The 23,454-nt window shown below is 35.5% G+C and overlaps 1 protein-coding gene across 2 annotated transcripts in view; it reads right to left on the reverse strand.

Moving 5' to 3' along the window:
* Window positions 1-1,004: 1,004 nt before the first annotated feature.
* MBTPS2 (membrane bound transcription factor peptidase, site 2) overlaps window positions 1,005-23,454 on the reverse strand; it is a 33,626-nt gene continuing 11,176 nt past the window's right edge. Inside the window, exons 4-12 of one of the 2 annotated variants that reach the window (XR_007378914.1) lie at window positions 23,284-23,387; window positions 20,874-21,001; window positions 17,608-17,726; window positions 16,505-16,685; window positions 13,965-14,059; window positions 11,879-12,074; window positions 11,682-11,746; window positions 6,073-6,148; window positions 4,885-4,910 (exon numbers count right to left, since the gene is read on the reverse strand). Coding sequence is in view for 1 of the 2 variants with exons in the window: in XM_048955296.1 (XP_048811253.1) it covers window positions 4,688-4,910; window positions 6,073-6,148; window positions 11,879-12,074; window positions 13,965-14,059; window positions 16,505-16,685; window positions 17,608-17,726; window positions 20,874-21,001; window positions 23,284-23,387 (1,122 nt within the window). In the remaining variant the exon portion in view is untranslated. Of the gene's footprint in view, window positions 4,911-6,072; window positions 6,149-11,681; window positions 11,747-11,878; window positions 12,075-13,964; window positions 14,060-16,504; window positions 16,686-17,607; window positions 17,727-20,873; window positions 21,002-23,283; window positions 23,388-23,454 lie in introns of both variants that reach the window. The other variant, XM_048955296.1, reaches the window with a different exon arrangement.

Here is a 23,454-nt window from a genome sequence, read left to right on the forward strand (position 1 = left end):
CCACAATAGGTAACAAATCTGGATGCAGTGTTACACACATTTCAGGATAAAAGGGTATAAAATAATAAATCTTACCTGAGTTACATTTAGCTTCCTTGCTCACAAAGTGAGACAGGACTACCTGTGGGAATTAATGTGAAGGCAAGTGTCTGGAATGCTTTTTTTTTCCAAATAAAAATGCATTTCTAGAGTTAAAATCACAACTTCTTAAAACAAATGCAGCTTAGGCTACATAAACCTTCATAGCTCTTCTTCATCTGTCACAAATGATATCCAGATACAAATTCATACCTTTCAGACAAAAGATAAATCATTAAAAAAAAAAAAGAAAAAAAAGAAAAAAAAAAAAGAAAAAAAGAAAAAAGAACAAAACACCACCTAGAAACTACTTGCTATATGGCATCATTCTGTAAAACATGTAGGAAATGGCAAACTTGGATTGGTGATACTCTGAACTGAACAAAATACATCCTTTAGCAAGGTAATCAAGAAACCTGGGACAGTCTGATGCCGTAGGAAGGTCTGCCCTTCTAAAATTTCTTCTGTATATTCTGCACAGCCTCATTCATACCAGTTATCATTCTGAATAGCACAAACAGCAGCAGTGAGAGAGTGATAGATTCTAAATTTGACCTCTTTTAACCACTTTGGAAATCTTTATTTACTGTGCCTATAGCTGAGGCTTCTCATAAAGCAGGAAATGCATTTTGAACATCAGCTGAATCAAACTTAAGCAGCTGTGGTTACATTATGTCCATCACATGTCTTTCAGTAAGAAATCCCTACAGATCAGTTAAGGGAGGAGAGCACAGCTCCAGTTTTAAAATCCAGAAAGAGTCAGGGAATTCATAAAGAGAAAGAAAAATACCTGCATTGTGGAATATGGAGGACAGCTCTGTTATCTCTGAAAAAGCAGCAATACAAACTGTGGCTCTGTATGTATCTACTATATGTATTTCTGTATATACACACATAGACAAAAAATTAGAATGACCACTTAAAAATGTAATTGTCAATACAGTTGGTTGTTTCATTGTAATGAAAGAGCGAGTTAACACATTTTCCACTCCAGCTCATCCAGCTCATAACTTTGGACTGAAAAATCTGCAGGTTTGTCTGCAATTTCCCTAGCAAAGTTTTTCGATTTAACTTACAAGGAAGCAAGCTGGTTTTAACTTCAAAGCTAGCAATGAGCGTGTAACATCCTATGTTCTAAGAAGTTACCCGTCATCATTGTCACACCATGCATTATGAGACCATGCTATGGAAGTCCTTGCTGATATTAAAAAAAAAAAAAGTCTCCTTAAAATAAAAACAACAAATCAGAACAATAATTGATTACAATTATAGAATTCTGACAATTTTCAAGTAAAAACTATGTACAACACTTCCCAATGTTGACATTACTTCTTCCATCTGATACAGATTTTTTAAAATTGTATATATATAAATACTAGCATTCATCCAATCATTAAGAGCGTTCTGTTTTACACTTGAGAAAATAACCCCTATAACAATATCGATATATTCTTTATTACAGAATAAGCTCTATTCTGGGAGGCTAATTATGAGAAGTGAAAAAGATTTCATTTTAAAGAAAGATTGCTTTTTAGTCTTCATAAAAATATAAATAGAAGAAACATTGCAAATAACCCAGAATGAAAAGGCATCATGCAGAACATGATGTGCCCTTCTGTGTTCTCCCTTGCTAAACAAACAAAAAAATAGAGTAGCAACAAAATAAAACAAAACCAACCATTCCAATAACTGTGTGTAGGTAAAAAATGGCACTTGCTTTACAGAATGCAATGCATACATTAAGATTATAGGATAATAAAATGGATCCACTAAACAACTTTTTCTTCAGAGAATGGTCCACCTTAGCCATTACCTTTTTCCACAGTTAATCTAAGGTACGTGCTGGGTCACCAAAGTGATCTCAGTTTGCTTAAACCCTTGATTCAAAGTACCTACGCCTACCTAAATCAAACCCCATGCAGTAGAACAGAGAAATAGACCCATAAATTATTTTAAAACCCTTACATCACTGATCTCTACCACAGAAATTATCCATGGCCTTAACAGTGTACTAGCTTGTCTCTTTTTGGTAAAGCCATGATCAACAAGTCTTCTCTACCCTCATTTTGATTATGAGGTAAAACTTTCAGATTGAAATTCAACGTAGTCCAAGTTCGATTTTCAGAGATCACAAAGTGAAATCAATAGGATTTTTCATTTGTTAAATCATGTTTTGTAGCACATTAGATGACGAGGAACAATCTTCTAGCATCCATATAGTAGATGCAATGTATGTACTATTTAAAAACAACTTCTCTTTGATCTCCAGGAGGAGTTATTATGCAAAACGGATCATCCCAAGCAGCTGGAGTCAGCATGAATATATAAATCAAACTTGAAATGCTTTTCATTGGATATTTTTGAAATCACTATAGATGCATTTGTTATTCCTCTAGAAATTAAGATAGCTCTACAACTCTGATACATAAACAGTATCTTTTTTGAAAAGCTAATATATCTGGTCTTATTAAATTGCACTAGAGTGCAAATCATTTTGTGCACTATCGATTGGACAAGAAACAGAGACAGTGGAAACTGGCATGGTGCTTGGAAACTGGAATGGTGCTTGAAAAGAAGAGCTCAGATTAGTAAGCAGCTACTTAGGTGAATGAACAGCCTTCTAGAACATAACTTTAGCTCCAGCCTCTGTAAGAACCAGGCTGCTCATGTCACTGCTGCTTATGGAGAGAGGGAAGAAAGGCACATCAGAAACTGCTACTTTGAATCTTCTGCAAGCTACTGAAAGTGACAATGATCTAGGCTTTTCCTGGCGGCTCCTAAGAAGCCAGTTGGCAGTTTGTAATAGTTCTGTTTTCCTTTCCTGCACTTGATGACTTCTGAAGTCCCCAGGAGGACCAACTCACACTGAATTGGCTGAAGGATTTATTCAGATGCCTAGGCTTAAACAACTGAAAATCAGAGGCACGGGCCTGCCATCCCACAAAGCTGAATTCAGGAGGCCCAGCTTATGCAAAGGCTACTATGCAAAAATACCGTAACATATCGGTAAGCAAAAGCTAATATCAGAGTTATGTATCCATGCAGCAGCACCAGGAATAGGGCTCAACCCTGCTGTTAAAATTACCCTTATGGCTCTAGCACCAAGATAATGTGTTTTAGCTGATGATGAATGCCTCACAATCCCTGCAGGCCATTACCCATTAACTTATCTTCCACTTAAGTTCATGAATGGAAAGGCCATTTCCTTAAAGGAACTCTGAGCTGCAGAAGCTCCTGTTGGGAGCACTGGGTGAGATACAAGCTGCAGATAATTTTCCAAAATTTCCATATTTCAAATATGTAGGCTTCCAAACCAGAGCAGCATTATTTGAAATATAAGCCTGTATTGAGACAAGTGTCTCGATAAATCTGATTTATACAAAATAGGAGGACACAATGGTCAGTGTACAATCCTACTGAGATACCAAACATTACAGATTTAAAGGGCTTCAGAATATGTCAGACATACTCGAGTCAGCAAAACAGTTTCCTCTTCCATTGCTCATTTAAAAACAAATACATGGTCCACAATAACTTCAGAAAGCAAAACCAAGTGTTAGAAAACTTAGATTCAGAATCATGTTCTTCCTCTAAACAATCCTGATCCCAGAGCAGCTTCAACAACACTTCAATTACAGCACAGGAAAGCAACCCATTGAAAGACAGAGAAATGTCAGTGAGTTACCAGGCATACAGCATGCATAGCATCAGAAGACAGACACTATAAAAACAACAGATTTCACTTTTAACTGTATGCAGTATTATTTTCTGAGTAAAAGGACACAAATATTATCACTCAGCAATAATTTTGCACAGCATTCTATAGCACTGAAAAATTAAATTTCAGTTACTGGTCTAGCTATTGTTGACAAATATTGCCTTTATGAAATCTTCAGCTGTGCAGAGTAATATGCAACCAAATGCCTAAGTAACACAGACACCTGGGCTTTGTTATCCTGCCACATACCTCATTCTCAACAGACACTGGCATTTCCCCTCTACATCCTGAGGACAATATGCTTCCAGTCATTTTGGCCAGCTGTAAAGGAAAGATACTAACCCATATGGCCTCTCTCTCATTAATATATGGCAACCATTTACTTAGTTTTACATCATTTTGAGAAGAAGACTTCAAGGTGTCTTAGAGTCCCATTTGGTAGAACACCAGATTAAAAAGCAGAACAGGCACTCAAGATAACACTGACTGAGAAACAATCAGAGCCCACATTTTTTTTTTTTACATTATTCAAATTATAAGATTTAAGTGTTTTCTCTTTCCACTTTACAAATGTCTGAGGCCAAATAATTCCCTTATTCTGAGATTTAAGTTAATAAATCAGGTTTTTCCAGTGAAGTTTTACAATGGAACTTCCCTGAAATTAATACAGTGCTTAAGTGGTACATTAAAAGGTTCTTGCTTCTTTCTCTTATTCTTCCCAAGACCACAGACACAACACTGCACAGATTTAAGTTACATCAGGAGCCTCTAGTGATTGTTCTTTCAGTGTCATTTTAAGGGAATTATTTCAATCTGAGTACTGAACAAGTTTTAAAAGGCATTAGATTCATTATGTCCATGTAATACAAGGATTGATGAATATCCGGTGTCTTATCGTGCTGTAACCATCCAAAGTCCGAGTGCAACATTGGCAGCCAAAAGCGTACTCCCAGCAAGCAAAATTAAAAAGCCAACAAGCTCTCTGTTTTGTTTTTCTACAATCAAGGAGCTCAGAGTGGCTTCCAGGAAAGAATTTAATATCCACTGACCATCCAAAGCGAAGCAGGGTACAGCATTGATAACTGCCAGTGCTCCTGACAGTGAAATTAGGTATCTGATTGACAGTAGTTAAGGTCCATTAATAAAATCCAAGAAAATGTAAAACCAAAATCAACAAAAAAATACATTTTTTATATCTAGTGTACAGGGAGAAACATTAAGTTGCCATTCTATTTCATGGAAATTATATAAGGACAATGAATTTTACACCATAACATAATGGCTCAGAATACTGCCCTTATCAGTTCATGTTTTTAAGTGAAAAACAAGCGTTAGCTTTGGATGCTTTAACAATACTGTCCTTTTCACAACTTAGATAGGAGCAGGAGACAGCAAAACCATGCTTTATATGCCCATCTTCCTCCCTTGCCTTGTGTGGTTTTGGAGCAAGGTTATAGATCTGACATTATGCCTGAGGTAAGAAGGTATTATAGAGCTATGATCTAAGTATGAAATAATGATTAGGAATATTTTCCAAAGCACTCCCTTACTGGAGTAAGTAAACGGCTAAAATATGATCGAAAATCTGGCCTCCCTCCTATTTAACTGTTAGCCAGAAAAGTTAAGTGAATTTCTCTGCGTGCAAGTGCATGTGAAATGAGTAAGGGTAGATAATTTCTATGGTTGGTAAAGCCTTGCTAAGGCTAAGCATTCTTAGATTAGTCATATTCAAGCCCATTAGCCTTTATTTGTGCATATATACAATCTCATTCATTAATAAGCATGTTTAAATGCACTATTACTCTGCTTTTTAAACAGAAAAATTTTCTACTGAAGATGAAAAAAAAAACCACCACTATCAACAAGAGCGAAAATGAACAAATATACTCTATCACTTAGTTGACCATGATGGCTCACGAAAGGTTTTAATAAAACTCTGACATAGCAAAGCTAGCAATAACATTTGTCCTGCCATAAATTCAGGATTACTTTGACTTTCTTGTCAAAACTGCTAAAAATCACTGTCAAGGAATAATAAAGAAAAAAAAAAAGCTGACCAAAAATATCCTGCTAAGCACAAGGAAGTGGGAGATTGCATTTGAGGCTTGGCACGTAGACAATAATCAATGCAGAGATGGGATAAATATGTCAAAACTCTACAGAAATGTTTCAGAGCATCCTGTCTAAAATGATAGCCAACTGAAATTTTGCAGGGTCACCAAATTCTATACAGCTTCCTTCTTGTCTTTAAAGAACAAACATACTTCAAAGGATACTTGCAAAACGTCTCTATCACCACTGGCAGATCGATGCTTAGAAAGTTATGTCGTGGTACAAAACTGCTGAGACTTACTGAAATGAAAATATAAAGACAGACAAAAAAAATAAAAATAAAAAAAAAAAAATAAAAAAAAAAATAAAAAATCAAAGCCATTCCAGAAATTTAACATTGTGAATTCTAGATTATAATTTTGCTGAACAATCAATTTGAAATGACATTTCTTCCAGGGTAAAGAACCAATCTAAATACGGTTTTGCTTGTTCTATTTTGGTTTTAGAAGACACAGTGCAGCTATTAATTCTCTCTTAAACATACTAACATAGTAAAGTCACTCCACAAAATACATTCAGCATTATTATAGTAAAAGTAGATCTAAGACATGTATTTTCAGAGACAAGAGGACATCTGTACTCATAAAGACCATATGGTGTAATTTAAGCTCTTTTCAAAAACAACGAAACATGTAAAAGGAGATTAAAGTTACCAGGAATTTTAACATATGCAGTCCATATATGTATATATATATATATATATATATATATACACATACATTCATACTGTTGGGTGCACATGTGCTCTTTCTTTCAAGGCCCCCCAAATATTTTTCTTTCAGAAAATTCTCATGTTCTGCAGCTCAGCTCATATTGCATGGAAGGGAAACAAACAGGGAGCACAGATCCAGCGTCATTCTGAGAAAGTAAAGGCTGGGAAATGATGCACAGTGCATTGCACTTCTTAACACCAGTTAGCCAGTGCATAAACAGCTTCTTCTTCTGTCTTCAAATGATACCTTAAAATGATTCCATGATGTAACTAAATACAACATAAAAACCCGGGTGTGAGACTCAGCATCCTTCATATAAAGTATGGAAGACTGCAGTGCCAAGATCCACATGACCTTGAAGCACTCTTTTGGCACTGTAACTTCTTTAAAGATGTAAATGAAGTTTCAGTTGACTGCAGGTCAAATGCATATGAGAGACTTTCTCCTCAAAGAAAACAGGTAGCTTGAAGTCCCCCAGAGTGCACCCGGCTTGTACCAGGATGCTCCATCTGGGTTTTCTCAAAAGTAATCTTGACACAGTCTTTCAAATTAAACAGTTGTCTGTGTTTGTCAGCCTCAGGGACTGTATTAAAGCCTTAGTTCTTTGACAGCTAAAAGAGAGACTCCCTTCCTACCATAAAACTCCACTCCTAGCACAGTGAAGTTATCCCTAGAGCAAAAAAGTTCAGATAAATTAAGATAGAATTAGAAAACTGTCTTAAGAATTTACCACAGTAAATGCAAGTGTTGCTCTGTCCCTAAAGAATAATTTTGCACAGAGTTGAGGCAAACCAGTGGCCTGAATTCCCCCTACCAATGTGGGCAAAAATTATCACCATAAGAAATACTGTCTCCACAGAAATAAGCAAGTGCTCAAAGCACAGATTAATGAGAGTTCCGAGAAGAAAAATTCAAGTCCTACTCTAAAACAAGCATCCCTTGGGAAAGGAACAGTTGAACCCATCCTTTTAGACATTTTAAAACCACAGACTAAGAGAACAATGGAAATCGCAGTGCTAGAACATAATATAGCATTACTGCTGCTAAGTGTATCTTCACTAAGAGGGAAATCAAATTTCTTCAGGTTCAATGAATAATTCCAGGAGACCAGAACAAAGGGAAGAGTATAGTTCCAAAGGAACACCAGGCAGAGAATTAGTCTGCTCAGTCAGATAAGCATGCTTTCTTCTCTTAATAGCGCCCTTCTGATGAGCCAGAAGGGCTAATGAGTACCACAGGGAAGCACACTGTGGGATGGGGAGACCTTAATAGCATGGGATGCCCAAAATAGAGTGATTTTGGTGTGGCAACAATCAGAGAACTTCCCAATACAAAAACTGTCTCATCTGGACCAAGATGGTTTGAAAATCATGTTCAGTCTTACCTTAGCTGAAGAAAGACCTTTGATTTAGGGGATCTGAGAGCAGGTAAGGTCTGTTGGACTACTTAGTGAAGAACATACAGACAGAAATCCTGGACATCATCCAGCTCAGAAAACCAGAGGCATCCAAGTCGAGTGATATCCAAGGCAAACAGTTCATTAAGCTGAAGGCTGGTATCAGAACATCTGATCAGATTTCTTGTTCATGAGCCAAAATACAATATATTCAAAGGTTTCAAAAGAGACACACTGCAATATACTGTATTTGCAAAACCTGACTGCCTCTTGACAAATACCTAATGGTATCATCATCAGAATGGTTCACTGATCCAACAAACTGATACAACAAACTGCCTGTTGTCTCTAAGACAACATGGATCAAACCTCCAAAATTTGCTGCTGAAGCTTGCTCTCCAAAACAGTAAGAAACTCTTCAGTAAGTTGCTGGAGTGAGCTCTAGACACTGTAAGATGAAGTAAGGGATGTAGTACACCAAATCTAACAGCAGGAAACAAGCCTTTCCTTTACCAAGAAAAGTTATAGAAATTATGGAAATTTCCTAGGCTTGTCTTCAAAAGGCACTGCTGGAAAGAAGAAAACAGTAGCAAAGCTGGGTGAGCAAGAACAGTCATTGCTTTCCCCACTTGGTTTGAATGACTCTTTGACCTGGAATTAAAATGCCTTTTGTTGGCTAATGCTGGATGGTGTTGCAAGTACTGAGAAGACTGTACAGAGGACATACTTTTAATTAGAAGGGTTGGGAAACTGATTGAAGGTATTAACAATGGTGGATCAAAGATTTTTTAAAAATCTCTTTGTGGAGAAAAAAAACACATGCTACAGCATAAGGTATTTCTGTATGGTGTCCACAAAAACAATGCATGTAGCCCTTCACATTAGGGTAGAAAGCAAAGAATAATCATCCTTAATGATAAGGAAACAAATGTTAAAAGTTAAAACAAGTGAAATCAAACTCTTCCAGACAGAGATTATGGCAGTTGTTGCCTCCAAAAGCTAGAAAGTGGCTTTTGTGGGAAGGCTTGGATGAAGCAGAAGTAGGTGAGTGGTCCCATTTTGGAGAAGCCATCTTGAAGGTTAGTTCCACATTCTTTTCATGAAGGAAACCTTGCAGTTTGTTGATCCCTCTTCTGATGAGCGATGCAGATACCGTAACATTCCCTCAAGCAGTGTGAATTCCAAACAGGAATGTTAGCCTTCAGATTTTGCCCAAACAACAAGAACCAGAGAAGGAAGCCAAGATTTTGCAACACTAGAAATGACATGAAGGAATAAAAGAACCCCACACATTCAAAATAAAGAAGAAATATTGCAAAGCTGAATGGCAGTAATGACAGGGGATCTCCATTTCAACCTTGCATATCATCATCTGTCCAACAGAAGGAGAACCCCTAGAGTATAATAAGCCTGCAGTAAGCAAAGACTGAAAGTCTTGAGTTATACCACGCAAATTAAACCTACACATAAATTTAAATTAGATAACATTAGATGCTCTTTACAGAGAGAATGCCAATTCAAAAGACTAATCCATATGTCCACACTAATAATTCCTTTTTTTTCCCCCAGTTTCAGCCAGACTTCCTGCACTACAAGTTAATTTAGGAGTGACTGTTAACAGTTATTTTATATTAGAAACAAGAGCTAAATAAAGATGTTAATCCACATTAACAAAAAATATATTTTAAATAATATTTTACTTTGCAGAAAGTGGAAGGTTTAACTGGATAGCTTATTTCTTGTAAGTAGCTAATGAGGATATAAATTTTTATAAATACTGGATCCTGAAGCTGGCTTCGAATGAAAGTATGAGATAATTACAGCTCCTCAATAAATCAGGACTATCATGACAGCAATGCAAGCCTAAACAAAAAACAATACACACACTATCTTAATATTTTTGAAACATAACTTTAGTGGCATTACTAGAAAAAGTAAAAGTGAAGTACACATTTCTGCTACTTTGATATTTGGTTGTATGTTAAATGTAGCATTATTCTAAAATGTAACGTTTCTGGCAAGCAAAAAGATTATACTAAAAAATGAGGAATATGATTAAAATTTCTTTCTATTTCAAAGTTGGCACAGTAAAGAAAGAAATTATTTGTCCTCCGTAACTATAAAACAAAAACAAAACCCAAAATCAAACGAACATACCATATTGCAATCATCAACTCTAGAAAATCAAAGAAAAAGAAAACAAAAAATTGCAGGCCCTAATCCAATACTGTGCAAAGTAAGCCTGAAATATTTAGATGTTGTTTCACTGGAATGCATGTAAACCTGTGATGGTACACTAGTCAACCTAATGCCCAGCCCAGCCCAGGATCCTTTAGCTCTGGTGTTTTTAAAAGTTTGTATTAAAGTCACTGTTTAGCTTTCAAATTAACACATTTGATATGCAATTCCAAGATACAGAAAATATTTTAACGTTCTATTTCTGTAAATACACTGTAACTTCTTAAAGTAGAACTGCCTCTCTATATGAACTCAATGTCACTGTTCTCCTTTCTGAAAAACTAACAGATTTGACTGTTCAGCAGAACTATCACTTAATAGGAAACATTGACTAAAATTCCATTGTTCCAACATGTTGGAAGAGAACAATATCAATTGTTAGAGTACGTATTGTTAAGCCAGAAATGAGAAAGGGAACTTAATTATCAAACACTATTCTTACAAATTATGATTGCATGTGGAATAGATGTCAAATACAGAACTGTGTGTTGATGTCACACAGCTGAATGCTTTTCTTCCTAAATGACAAGAGGGCAGAAATAACAAATTGAGAGATCGCATTTTGTGCTTACATGAGGGTATAGTGCATACAAATAGAAGTCAATTAATTTTTCACCGAGTATCAAAATAATACCAGCACAGAAAGATAAAAACTAGCAGATTAACTAAAGATATGTTTATGCAAGAACGCTAATATGTTTACACAACCAGATTTCATCACTGTTTCTAAAGCTCTTTTGTATCACATTCTAACGCTTATTCAGAAAAGCATAATGCCTCTCTAAGGAGGTACTTCAAGATGCCTGAAGCAAAACCTCTCCCTGTGAGCCTGTCTGTGAGGAACAGACAAGTTCTTTAAAGGAAAGAACAGTACTTTAAATACTTAATTCTTTTTAAAGTATTTAAGTATATGAAGCTTATATTCAAACTGCCACTCAAGCTACTAAGTGAGCATGTATATCAGTCTGTTTATTCTTCCCATTCTTGCTCCAGTGGCAGAACTCCCTTTTCTTTGTATACCTGGCAGAAGGATACAAGCTTGTCCAAGGGAGAGCCACAGTCCATTTCAAAATAGAGAACTGCTATAGCTACTTAATTTAGGGCACTTAAAAAAAAAAAACGAAAAAAAAAAAAAAACAGGAAAAAGCCATGTTTTGATTGCACTTGTGGCTTAGTAGTCATGGGAATCTGACACAGATACTTGGATACTGGGTGTGATTTAGGCAATCATGCTAACGTTCCAAGCAAGGTGTTGGAGCAAGATGCCCTGGAGATTTCACAATACTTCATCTTGAGAATTGTATGTGTTAGCAAAATGCAGGTGCCTAGTTCCCATGACTAAACTCAGTGAGATCTTCGACAGTAATAGCTCTTGCATACTTTTCTGAATAAACAGCTATCTCATATCACATATGTTTTCTATTACCTTCGTAACTCACTGCACTGTGCACATTTCATTTTAGGCCTGAGAAGTCCATGTCTCTCCACTGGCTGTAACAAGAAATGGATTCTGCATTAAACACGTTGACTGACAAGTGCTCTAAGACCTTGTTCAAGCAGCCAGGAAAAGTAAACCATACAAGAACTCTTTCTTGTTAGATTGCTTTAGTAAGTTATACAAACCTGTGTATTGAAGGTGCATGGGGTGTCCTACAAACAGCATGTCCATATGGGGTGGATGTTTTACCCTGATTAGTCTTGTTTGATTCTCTAAAGAAGGAGTCACACAAAAGCTTGAAACAAAGTCCTTCTGACAGTCTGCATTGGTTCGACAAACTTTGCTGGCCTCGATAACTTTTCGTGCAGGCAGACAGGCATACTGCAAAGGGCAGATATAACAACTTAAGGTATTTTCCAACACAACAGAAAAAGAAAAAAAAAGGTAATATATGTACATATATTCCTTCTTCAATCAACACAAAGGTCTCATTGATATGTTACCAGCTCACAAAGGGCTAGAATCTGAGGGATTATTGTTTAGGCTTTTTTTTTCCAGATCCCACAGAACATTCACCTGTTACATATTCAACCTCTCATTCCGCTTCTGGTGGAGAGGATCTACATGCATCCAAATAAAAGCTGACATGCACAACAAAAATCAAGGCACCTGAACATAAGTCAGGGATTCCTAATAAACAAAGCCTGCATCAATGAACTACTGACTTACCTAGTTAGGAGGTTTCAGCCTTCATTGATCTAAAAGCTTATTTGGCTGAACAAAATCTTATGTTCAGGAAAGCAGCAAACCACCTCGCTCAAGCCATGTCGTTGCTAAGTGGCCTTTTTTACTGGATGAACACAGCACCTGATGCAGTGCTATGTTTCTGGTCCTACCTATGTAATACTCATTCATCCACAGGCTGAAAGACCAGATCTTTCTTGCATGCCACCGGCCAAACAGAGAACAGTAGAAAGGAACAGGAAATTGTTTTTCCCCACGTCTCTCCTAAAAGCTCCGTGGTAATTTTCCTTTTGTTCTTAAACACAAGCAAGGAAAGTTCTTCATCTATTGTTTGCCTTGGGAAAGAAAAAAGAGGATTTTCTTGCTTCTTAGCCTGACAATTACATTGCTTTGTAGATACATGTATGTCAGGCAGATGCTCTGCATTAACCTCAATACAAGCTCTTTCTTTTCTGTTTAGGAGGAAGGAGCACATTTTCAAACACTGCTCTGTAGCACTGAAAATACTATTTATTTTGTAAAAAAACTCACAGCCATTCTAAGGACATACATAAGTCACAGGATTTTGGATGCTTTTATTTCGTCACTGTTCCTAAGTACCAGATAAGAGCATCAAAGCTCAGTAGAACAATGATTTATCAAACACTGCTGAACTCCAGGATGTTCCCAGCCACTATCACATTTCAAGCAAACTGTTGGTCCATGCTCAACTCTTGGAGCCTAAATACAACAAGAGGACACTGGAGTGGGAAGTTTACAATCAGAGAATCTGAAAATATAGCAGATATATTTATCCCTACAGGTTGCAACAATAACAAATTTGCACCTGTAGAAAAGTTTACACAGTTGCAACTCATGCTCTTCCTTATTGTAAACAGAACTGTTAAAAATATTCCGTCACTGTCAATATGGATCATGCATTTTAAGAAACATTTCCATACTTTGAAGACACTAAGGCAAAATCCTACTGGGAAACTTATGATGTTTCCATAAGCTAAAGAAAATCAGTGTGATAAAAAAGGAATCAAATGAAGGCCTCAACGTTGAAAAAATTAATCTCCACAATCTTGACTTACATGGTTTTAATTTTAAATGGTGAACAGCACTGCCAACTTCACAGAAAATAACAGAACAGATAGTCTGGTGTTTTGGTTTGCCTGTAGTGTTCACCACCTTTAAAGACTGAAGCTCCAAAATACAAAATGTAGCCCTCTTCTCAGAAGTTGTTTTTCTCACCAATATTCTGCATCAAATGGTGAAGACAGGGGAAGTGTCTTTCTGCCTAAATGAATGAGGGGTAAAAGATCTTTTTTGCTTCTTCCAGACGCTGCTTGCCTGATCATGGGAAAAATTACAATATTTTGACTCGTAAGACATACAGGGGGAAAGTAATGTACACATATACCTGTAATGCAAACTAGAAGTATTCTTAAGCACTTGAGCATGCTACATACATGTTAGTGAATATTTCTAACTTCATTTAAATTTCAAATTTACCTAGCAGAATAAGCACTTTAAATAACTTACCCGATGGCTGTCCAAGTTATTGTTGTATGAAAAGCAAATGTCTGTGAGGCTACTGTTACTACAACATTCAACTGTGCCATCAAGTCTTCTATAAACTAAAGAACAGAAGCATAAGAGAAAAAGATCAGTATTACAGTATAGAAAATTCCGAAAAAGAAATCAGAGTTTCTAAATAAAATAACCATTTTGTAGCCCTCAAGAACTAAAGGAAACCACAGAGCCTAGCCATGGTTCATTGCAACTAAAAATACCACCTTAAGAATATCGTCTGATTTCAATCATCCCACGTGCTGAATTTTTCATCTTAATAATCTTCTTGAGATCTAGTAGTAGATCTAGGGGATCTATTACTTCTGAGCTCTATGAAAAAAAAAATATTTTAGCTATTGCCTCCAACTTGTATTAAGGGCTGGCATAGAAATTTATGTCAGCTATTGTAACAATTTCACTGGCAGACTACTGAAATAACCAAAGCTCAAAGTGTCTTATTTTAAATGTAAAAGCCCTTTACAAGATTCAGGTTCTGAAAGCATTCTGAGCCCTGAAAACTGCAGCAGTGAAAAAATGATGCTTTAAAAGCTAGTACAGGATCTTTCTATTCCATTCTATGCCATTTAAATTCTAATTCAATCTAACAGTTAAAAAAAAGAAAGAAATTGAATAGTCACTGTAAGAACCTGTGTCACAGCAACACTGCAGATCTTTCCTTAGGTAGATCATGCCTGAAATGTTGGTTGCTGATTTAATGCTGCATAAACAGCAGCCCATTAACATGGACCATAATGCCTGGGGCTTACAGGTGTGAGCACAGTACCATACAATTATTTCTTCAAGTACCCTAAAGCAATCAGAGATATTTTTGAATAGTGAATGACCATGAAATTAGTTCCCATATAAACTAAATTGAAAACACTGCTCTTTTTTTTTAATTTCAAGAATGTCCCTCAGGTACTGTTTTTTTTTTGTGTAGCTTCATACTCAAATAGTTTATCCTTCATTTGTTTTATTGTCAAATAGATAGGGTCCATTTGCTATATACATTTTTATTGATACTCTGTATTTATGTTAGTTGTGAACTGTCAAGGTTTTGACAAATGACAGCTACTACAGAATGAAAGGAGTTCATTTAATTTCAGAGGAATATTTCTTACTGCTGGAGGCTTAGGCTCTGAAAATGCAGACAGACTGGTCTGATTAGAATGCAGCAATGGGACGAACTGCTAACATAATTCAGCAACCGAGCTGGATGCAATGTTAAGTCTCTAGTATTAAGTCCTTACTATTTTAATCTAAATAGCACCGATTCTGGTGCAAAATAGTCAGTTTTATTATCCATGACTCTGCAATTACATTTCAGAGAACAGTAGAATCTCAGAATATATAGCTATGGCATCTGAGGATAGGTTCTTACTTGCCATCCCAGCCCAGCTGAAAACATTTGCCAGAAATACCCTCACTTTCAGAGGGATGATCCAAACTGTTACATATCAAAAAGCATGATCTTACCTGTACTCCACTAGTTTCCATATTAAATATTTATCTTAGTTTCATCTGTAAGATTACTTTCCTTACGTGTTAAAAAATTCAAAATCCTACTTTTTCAATCTCACGTCAGAATTCTACTGCATCAAAAAGCATGGGTACTTGGCTTGTCCAACCTCCTGTTTACTCCCATTATGATGAAAAAAAGGCAGCGACAATTTTCTAGCTCTGAGTATCATCATACAGGTTTTGCCCAGCTGCATCCCCTTACCTCCAGAATTCAGTCTCCATGGATGCATCCATAAATCAAACACTGGAGAGCTGTAGGGCATGTCTTGAGACACTCAGCCAATTTAGCTCAACTGCTCATTTTTGTTCTACTTAATTTTTGTTTATTGTTCTAACTTAGTTTAGTTCACATTTTTCTTCTTTGTTGGGATAAGTTGTTGTAGTAACAAGAACTTTAATGTATAAATGAAAACAGAAGAAAAGAGACTGACTTCTAAAAGCAATATATGCAGTCCAGACAAATATGAGTTCATGGGAAAAGATGCTGTGAGGCTGAAGAAGCAAATGAAACATAAAACCTCTTTAGTGAGAAACATCAGATGAAATGGCCATAATAAAGCACATCATTGGGTTAAGCCACACAATTTGTAATGTCATGCTGATCAAAGCAATAAGATGATGTATAGAATTTACAGATGCAAAAGATCACTGAGTTTATCCATATAACTGAACCAAAAATGGAGGAGATAACTGTAAATTGCTAATAACCAAGTCATACAATATCCTGAAAAGGCAACTCTCATTATTCAGATCATACAGGACATTTGTACAGAGTGACTGAAAGACAAGACAAATTATTTTATCTATCCCCTCCCTGCTTTTGTATTTCACAAAAAGAAAAGTCCTATTGGTCACTGCTTAAGACATATCTTTATCAGGCTCAATTTATGAGACACCTGTCTCCACTAAGAAACCCTAAATACAAAGTAGTTTTTAAGACATGATAAAATTACAATATAAAATATTGAAGAGAGTATCTAAAACCATACCTCTAGCTGGAAAGCTTAGTTGTTGTAGAGTGGCTGCATTTATACAGTAGCCAATCTGTGATCTCTGCGAAAAGTCTCCCAGACAGGAATTCCAGTCTTCTACACCATAAATTGGGCAGTCTTGTAGACTAGTGACAATATCTCCCACAAAAAGACCTCTTGGTCCATTGGCAGGAGAATCCTGAGAAGAAACACTGAAGTCAGTCTTGTTATTATAGTTAAAACAACTAGGATCCATTTACAGTTGAATGGATGCTGAATATCCATTAAACACTGAGGAAGGGTGTCACTTTCAGACTAACAGAAAATCTAAGGTATCACTGGAACTCATCATTTTCACTGGTAATGGAGCAATGCAAGAGTAATATATTCCACGAAGAAAAAAATATTTAGTGCATAAAGAAAACAGGCAGGTCTCCAAGTGTTTCAAGGGATTTCTTAAAATTGGAGCAATTATTTTCATCCAACTTAATATGCTGTGCTTTTCCTGTCATTTTAAGTTGAAGAAGCTTCAGTTAATACCCTAAATATTCCAGCAATGCAAGTTACTCTTATACTGTTAAAAGTATAAAGCACAATAAACATCATTCTCCATGAGTTATATCTGCTCATTTTTAGATCTAAAAAGGACTGAATTCTTTCAGTCCTGCTTTTCTTCAACCGTGCTGTATTTGATTGTCAGAAAAAAATAATTTGTTTCCAGAAAATCAGCAGAAACTCCACTTTGCTTCCAGCTGACCATGCAAGCATGAAAATCAAACTAATGTCCAACATTAAAACCAGACAGGAGAGTAATAATAGATATCTGAGTAGATTAACCTGATAACAATATAAAAAAAAAAAAAGCAAAACACAGAAATAAGCTGCAAACTCATCTAAACAGTCTTAGAGTATGCTTAGTAGTCTTTATTCATGTCATCTTTGTTCACTTACTAATACATAAAAAATGAGATGGAGAAATAAACTTCAAACAGACAAGAAGGACAACATATTGGATTCTGAAGAGCATTGCATTGGTCATATTTAATTGTAATAATAAGGGACGCAGGTACACCTCAGATCACAAAACATATAATATGAAACCAGTAAAGAACTTTTCTTACCTCTGTTACTTCAGTGACAAGTGCCCCAACACCCGTGTAATAGAAAGGGAAAAGAAAGGCTGGCAGCAGAAATAAAACCACGAAACTCACAACACCGAGAACAAAATTATGCCACACTCCTGAAAAGAAAGGAAAAAATTGTTTCTAAGTAAACGCTAACAACAAAAAGGTGCAAGATTTTAATGCTAACTTTTAATTAGCTTTCCTGAAATTATTAATGTAAGAATGGATGAAAAATTAATTCATGGCAGAACATTCAGAAGAAAAATACTGGCTTCTGAATCAATTTTTAAACTACAGTTTCTATCTATAGAGATACCCATATATCATAAATATTTTTAAAAAATAGTGGAAAGAAATCTATTACTTGTCACCTTTTTCTGCAATAAACCCATGAAGATTCTTAATAAATAGGTTTATACATGAATAAATACTCATTGTCCTAGTCAGCAAAAAGTACAACATTTAGTTGCAGTTCAGTATTTTTCATGGTTATTTCCACTGTAAGAAGAAAAATAATGACATCTGTGTGTGCCAAACAAGGTTAGAAATTTATTTGAAAAAAGGCTTCTTTTACAAGACAATCTGGGCCTAAAACCACTCCATGAAATTAAGTATTCTAACCAGCATTTTCAAACATTATTTTAGCAACGTATTTGTAACAGCACTCTTGACAGAATGCTGTGCTCCATAGGATGAAACAAACCTCTGTAAGTCACATTTGCCTTCCTTCAGCATTAAGCACTATGAAAATTTGTTCATTTCATTTACGCTGTTGGAAAACATTTTGCAGATCAATGCAGGAAAATTTTTCAGTGCTGAAGACTCTGTAAATCTTCTTCAACTTGGTAAGAGAGTTTGATAAAATTCTATATTTACAGTACAGTGTTTCTGATGCTACACAAATGGGAAACATTGGAAGTACTTGAGTACTTCAGCTGAGTTTGTTCCCATTTTCAGGAGTAGTTATTTCCTAAAGTAATTTCTGAGAGTTTTTGATCATATCTCACTGATGGATAATCAGATAAAGTGTTTCAGCATTCAGTTATTTTTATCAAACACACATAGGCTTATGTGCACAAACAAATGCAATGAAAGAAATACTAAGAAAAATATTTTAATTGATCTTTTATCTTTAAACAAAACAAAACCTTTAATTTTTTTCCAGCTTAATGAACTCTAAACATCTAAGACAGACACAAAATTATTTTGTAACAGTGTGGTCATTGGAGCATAAATTGGAGGGAAAAAAAGAGTTGATGGACATGTTGGAGGGTGACAAGAAATACTTTACAACAGCCAACAAAACATAGTCCTTAATAGAATAATCTACACAATTTGCTGTGTGGAATACAGCAGAAAAGCCTATAATAGGAAGGCTTCAAGTTCATCCCAAGTGATCCTTAGAAAAAACAAACAGCCTAAAAATGAGAATAGCTGTAGAGGCACACTTCACACAACCTTTAACATACCTTAAATAATACTTCAAAAAATTTTTAACTCTCTTTTTCTGTTAAAGACAAGACAAAATTAAAAAAAACAAAAACAAAAGCATTGATTTGTACTAACTACAAGCAAGTGATGTACAGCAGTACTTTTTAATTACTAAGCAGGGAATGAAAGCTAAAAATATGTCTCACAAAAATGCCTGTTCGTTATTGTTGAACTCATGATGCCATCTGCTGTACAAAAATATATTCTTTGAACTCAGAGTAGAAGTGAACTACTAAAGGAATATTCAGTATATTCTCTACTAATTCTCACATTTAGCAGCCATATAAAATCCAAAATATTGTATCTGTAAATGCAGATCTTCAGTATACTGAAGATTTGATATTAGATTCATTCAACTGCTCTTAAAATTAAGAAAAACAGAGTCAAATTTACTGAATATCATATGTTAGCATCATAAAACATCCTAGTGCTGAAATATACATATAACTAATTGTAAAAAAACCTGCATATATTTGTTACAACAAAGTGAGAACAAGCCACTGATGCCAAGCAGACTTGCAAGGTGTTTGTTCCTACCTTGTGTAACCCTATTTCAGGTTTTCTCAAAATGATTACAAGCGTTCACTCTTCAAGCTATGCAAGCAATTCTTTTCTACTGCAGCTTATAAACTAATTTTTTTAGATGGTTTTCCAGAAATAAATGCAAACAACTCATTTTAAGAATTATTTCTTCTCTTTTGGTTCTGTTCACACCAGCTGAAAATGGAAATTGATTAATTTCAGAAAAACTTGCAAGTATGCTTTGCTAAGTGTTCCTGTGCTAGTCTAAAATCCTCTTTATAAAGCTTTACAGTTACAATATTCAAAAAACAGTGTTAGTATGTTCATAGTACAACAGGCTGGCTGTTTTCTATTGCTCCCTGCAACAGAAAATTATATTTATGATGAACTGAAGCATAACATTAATTTCTCTACCTTTCCTTCAGTATGTTGGGAAACTTCTTTGTCTCTAGAAGTCAGTAATACAAGCAATTGAAGCATAACACCATCTCAGTATAACTTCCCACAACAATGGTGCTCTAATTCCCAGTATCCAGGGATTTCTCTTTAGAACAAAAGACATCAAATAAAAACCATTTGGAGCCATTAGCTGCTATTCTCTTTGGAGATGTTTGTGGTTTAGCCTTTATTTCCTTCTGATAGCAACATCAAAACCCAGTCAACTATTTAATAATGTAACTCACACTTTATTGAAAATCACTCAAGATACTGTTGAAAATCACATTGCTCCTATTGCAATTGTGGTCACACAAGAATGTTCACTTGTGACAGCAAATGACATTTCATACCACCAATCTTTGGTTTGAGCATTTTCCAGCTTGCATGTCCCACCATTTCACTATTTAGGCCATTCAATATGCAAAAAGAGTTAAAGGAGCTTCTGTACCTGAGCTGGTCTATGAGCTTATGCTATTGGGAGAGGATGATCAGAAACTACATTCTCAGCCACATCTATGAGCATTCTGAATCAGATATAAGACTTAATATTCAGGCAGGAAAACTGGACTCATTAAACTCCTAGAAACAGAACTATTCTGCCTCAGAAAATAAACATAATAAGGAGAGTAGCAATTAAAAACAAAATAATGACATCACAGTTTAGGTTCAGAACAGAATGACCATCTTTAGGTAAAGAGAAGTTTTTATGCTTCTCCATTTTAAATGTTTGGTTTTCTACCAAAGATTTACATATGATGCCTGTAAAGTAACTGTGCTAAGCAAAGACTTACTAAAAGAGCAGAAAATATTACCTGCACAAAATATTCTTAGCTGCTGGACTGGTGATATTAGTTGCAAGTGGGTTGTGAAGAGATCAACAAACGCGCCAGGATAGACAATGAAGATAAAAATCCCAAATCCATTAAATCGTACTTGTTCTCTTAAAAAGAAAAAAAAAAAAAAAAAGAAAGAAAAATGAGGAGTTATTGTACACTAGGAAACAAAGAACTGTGAGATTCTTCATGGCATATGCATTTTTGCCTATGAGAAGAACAAAAATTATAATTATAAAGCTAACTTATTTTTCATAACATGAAGGACAGAAAGATAATCAAACTAGAGGATACCTTCTGCACTATCTGCCACTTTTATGCAACAAGCAGTTATGAGCCTGGTAAAAAATAAACACCAAATTCAATTTCTTTTCTGCCTCCTACACATCAGTAATGCATTAAATACTTTTTTTTTTTTTTTTGAAGTAATAGATACTTTAACATATAAGTTCATATTAGGGTCGCCTTTTAAGTAAAAAGTGATAACGTTTATGACTCAATTTCAAAGTAATCTATGAAAAATTACTTGGAAAAAGCTATGTCTTCCCTTTACCAGGTACACCCTTAAAGGCACTTTTTTGGTGCTCTTTGAAGTTACATATTTTATTAGGGACTTGTAGAGGTGTGGCAATCACATTCAAAGACAGTTGTTGCAAACCAGGCACAAATCAGCTAATTCTTTTTGTTTGTTTATTTTTGTGGATGTAGCATTATATTTAAATCCTTTTTAAACAACACCAGCTCCAAGAATGAGGTGCATATGAAATAAAAGAAGACAGAAAATTATGAATAGAATTTATGCAAAATGACCCAGAGTGAACACACGAATTCCCTGCATTCAGCTCTTAAGACCTACCCTTACTACAAATAAGAAATCTGCACTCTCATAGGCATTCCATACTTCATTACTTAGATAGAAGATGGACAGAGAAAAGACTTCTTTGGCATAAGCTTTGACTAAGCTAAGACTCAAATACTTTAAGCTTTTGTAGTTCACAGCCAATACTATCTTGAACTGAAGTTGGCTAAAGTGTGTAATAGATTTCAGAGAGACAAAGTGATTTGCCTGAAAACATTATTATCATAGATGATGATAATAATAAACAGGATTTTTCCACATACAACTATTTAGTAAAACCTGAGGATTGACTGCAACAGCACTACACACCCAACCTGTACTAGAGGAAAAATAACAAATCAAACAAAACGAAAACGGAAAAAACAGCGGCAGCCGAAGTAAAAAACAACTTAAGCCTTCCAGATTTTAACCAACAGCAACTTTACATTGGACAATACCATTTTTTTTCTCCTAAAAATAGATGAGAATCAAATTTTAACAAAAAGATAAACTGAAGCTCAATATTCAAAGCCATCACCCCAGATCTTGAGTGAAAGTATCATACTACTCTTATACCAAACCAGGTTACAAACGTCAGAAACAGCTCTACAGTTACTCCTGAATTCTCTGCAGTTAACCAACAGCACCTGAAGGAAATTTTCTTATCTCTTCCTGTTGTAGGATGCACAAGTGTAAGAGCTTCTTCTTTCACTGATAAAAATACTGAAGATAAGAGAAACCAAGCAGACAAATGGATTATATGATACATGGGGACCCACATCATTCCTTTGACTGAGAACATTCAGGACCATAAAACAGGTAGTAACAGGTTTAGATGTGTCATGTCTTCCTACGCTCAAGAAAATCAGTGAAACAATTTAGGGTTTCATGCCCATGGGACAGCTAATGCCTCTGATGATTAGGAGAAACATGGAGGACACTGGAAAATCAGTTCCAGGAAGCACCCTTAACCATCCTATGCTGAAGTGCCATTTAAGTGTAATGATTAACCAGGTCAAATAACTTTTTTTGTGAAGTAATCATCACAGTTAAGTAATAATAAAAATCTCATCTGTGATCAAAACTTCACACATCATTGAGATTAACAGGGACAAATCACATTTGACTGAATTGCTGCTTTAGCCCTTTTAGGTGCTACTTCACAAGCTGTGTTTAACAACCAAAAAAAAAAAAGTATTTTAAAGTACCATCATGCAAAAACATGCAAGTCCTCTTCAAATGCCACAGCTCCAGAAATACAACTGCTGTGTGAAAAACAGGATCACTCAAAAGCAGAATTATTTTAAACCTGATGTGGTGTGGTATATTTACAAAGCAGAATTCCTTTCTCACAATCAGTAGAATACACTTTTTATGAAAACTTTGTTCTTTATTGTACTTTAGAAACTTAAAATCTAAGAAAGCTATGAAATAAAGAATAAACAGATTGTCAAGAAAAGCTGAAAAAATGATAACATTTCCCTTGTAATTAAATACTCTGGAATATTAGGCTTTGTTGGCACATAGTAAGAGAAAAGTAGTTTGTATTACCGAATAGCTGCCACCCCATGGCCGACTTCATGTATCACACCACTGATGAGGATTGCAGAGAAGAAATAGGTCAGCTGGCTGACAGGCAAATTTACACCAGGCACCTGTTCATGTGGGCATGACAACAAAACAAAACACACTAGGAAACCAAGAGGTACAAAGACAAATTAT

Source organism: Lagopus muta, chromosome 1 (assembly GCF_023343835.1).
Source record: "Lagopus muta isolate bLagMut1 chromosome 1, bLagMut1 primary, whole genome shotgun sequence".
Lineage (NCBI taxonomy): Eukaryota > Metazoa > Chordata > Aves > Galliformes > Phasianidae > Lagopus > Lagopus muta.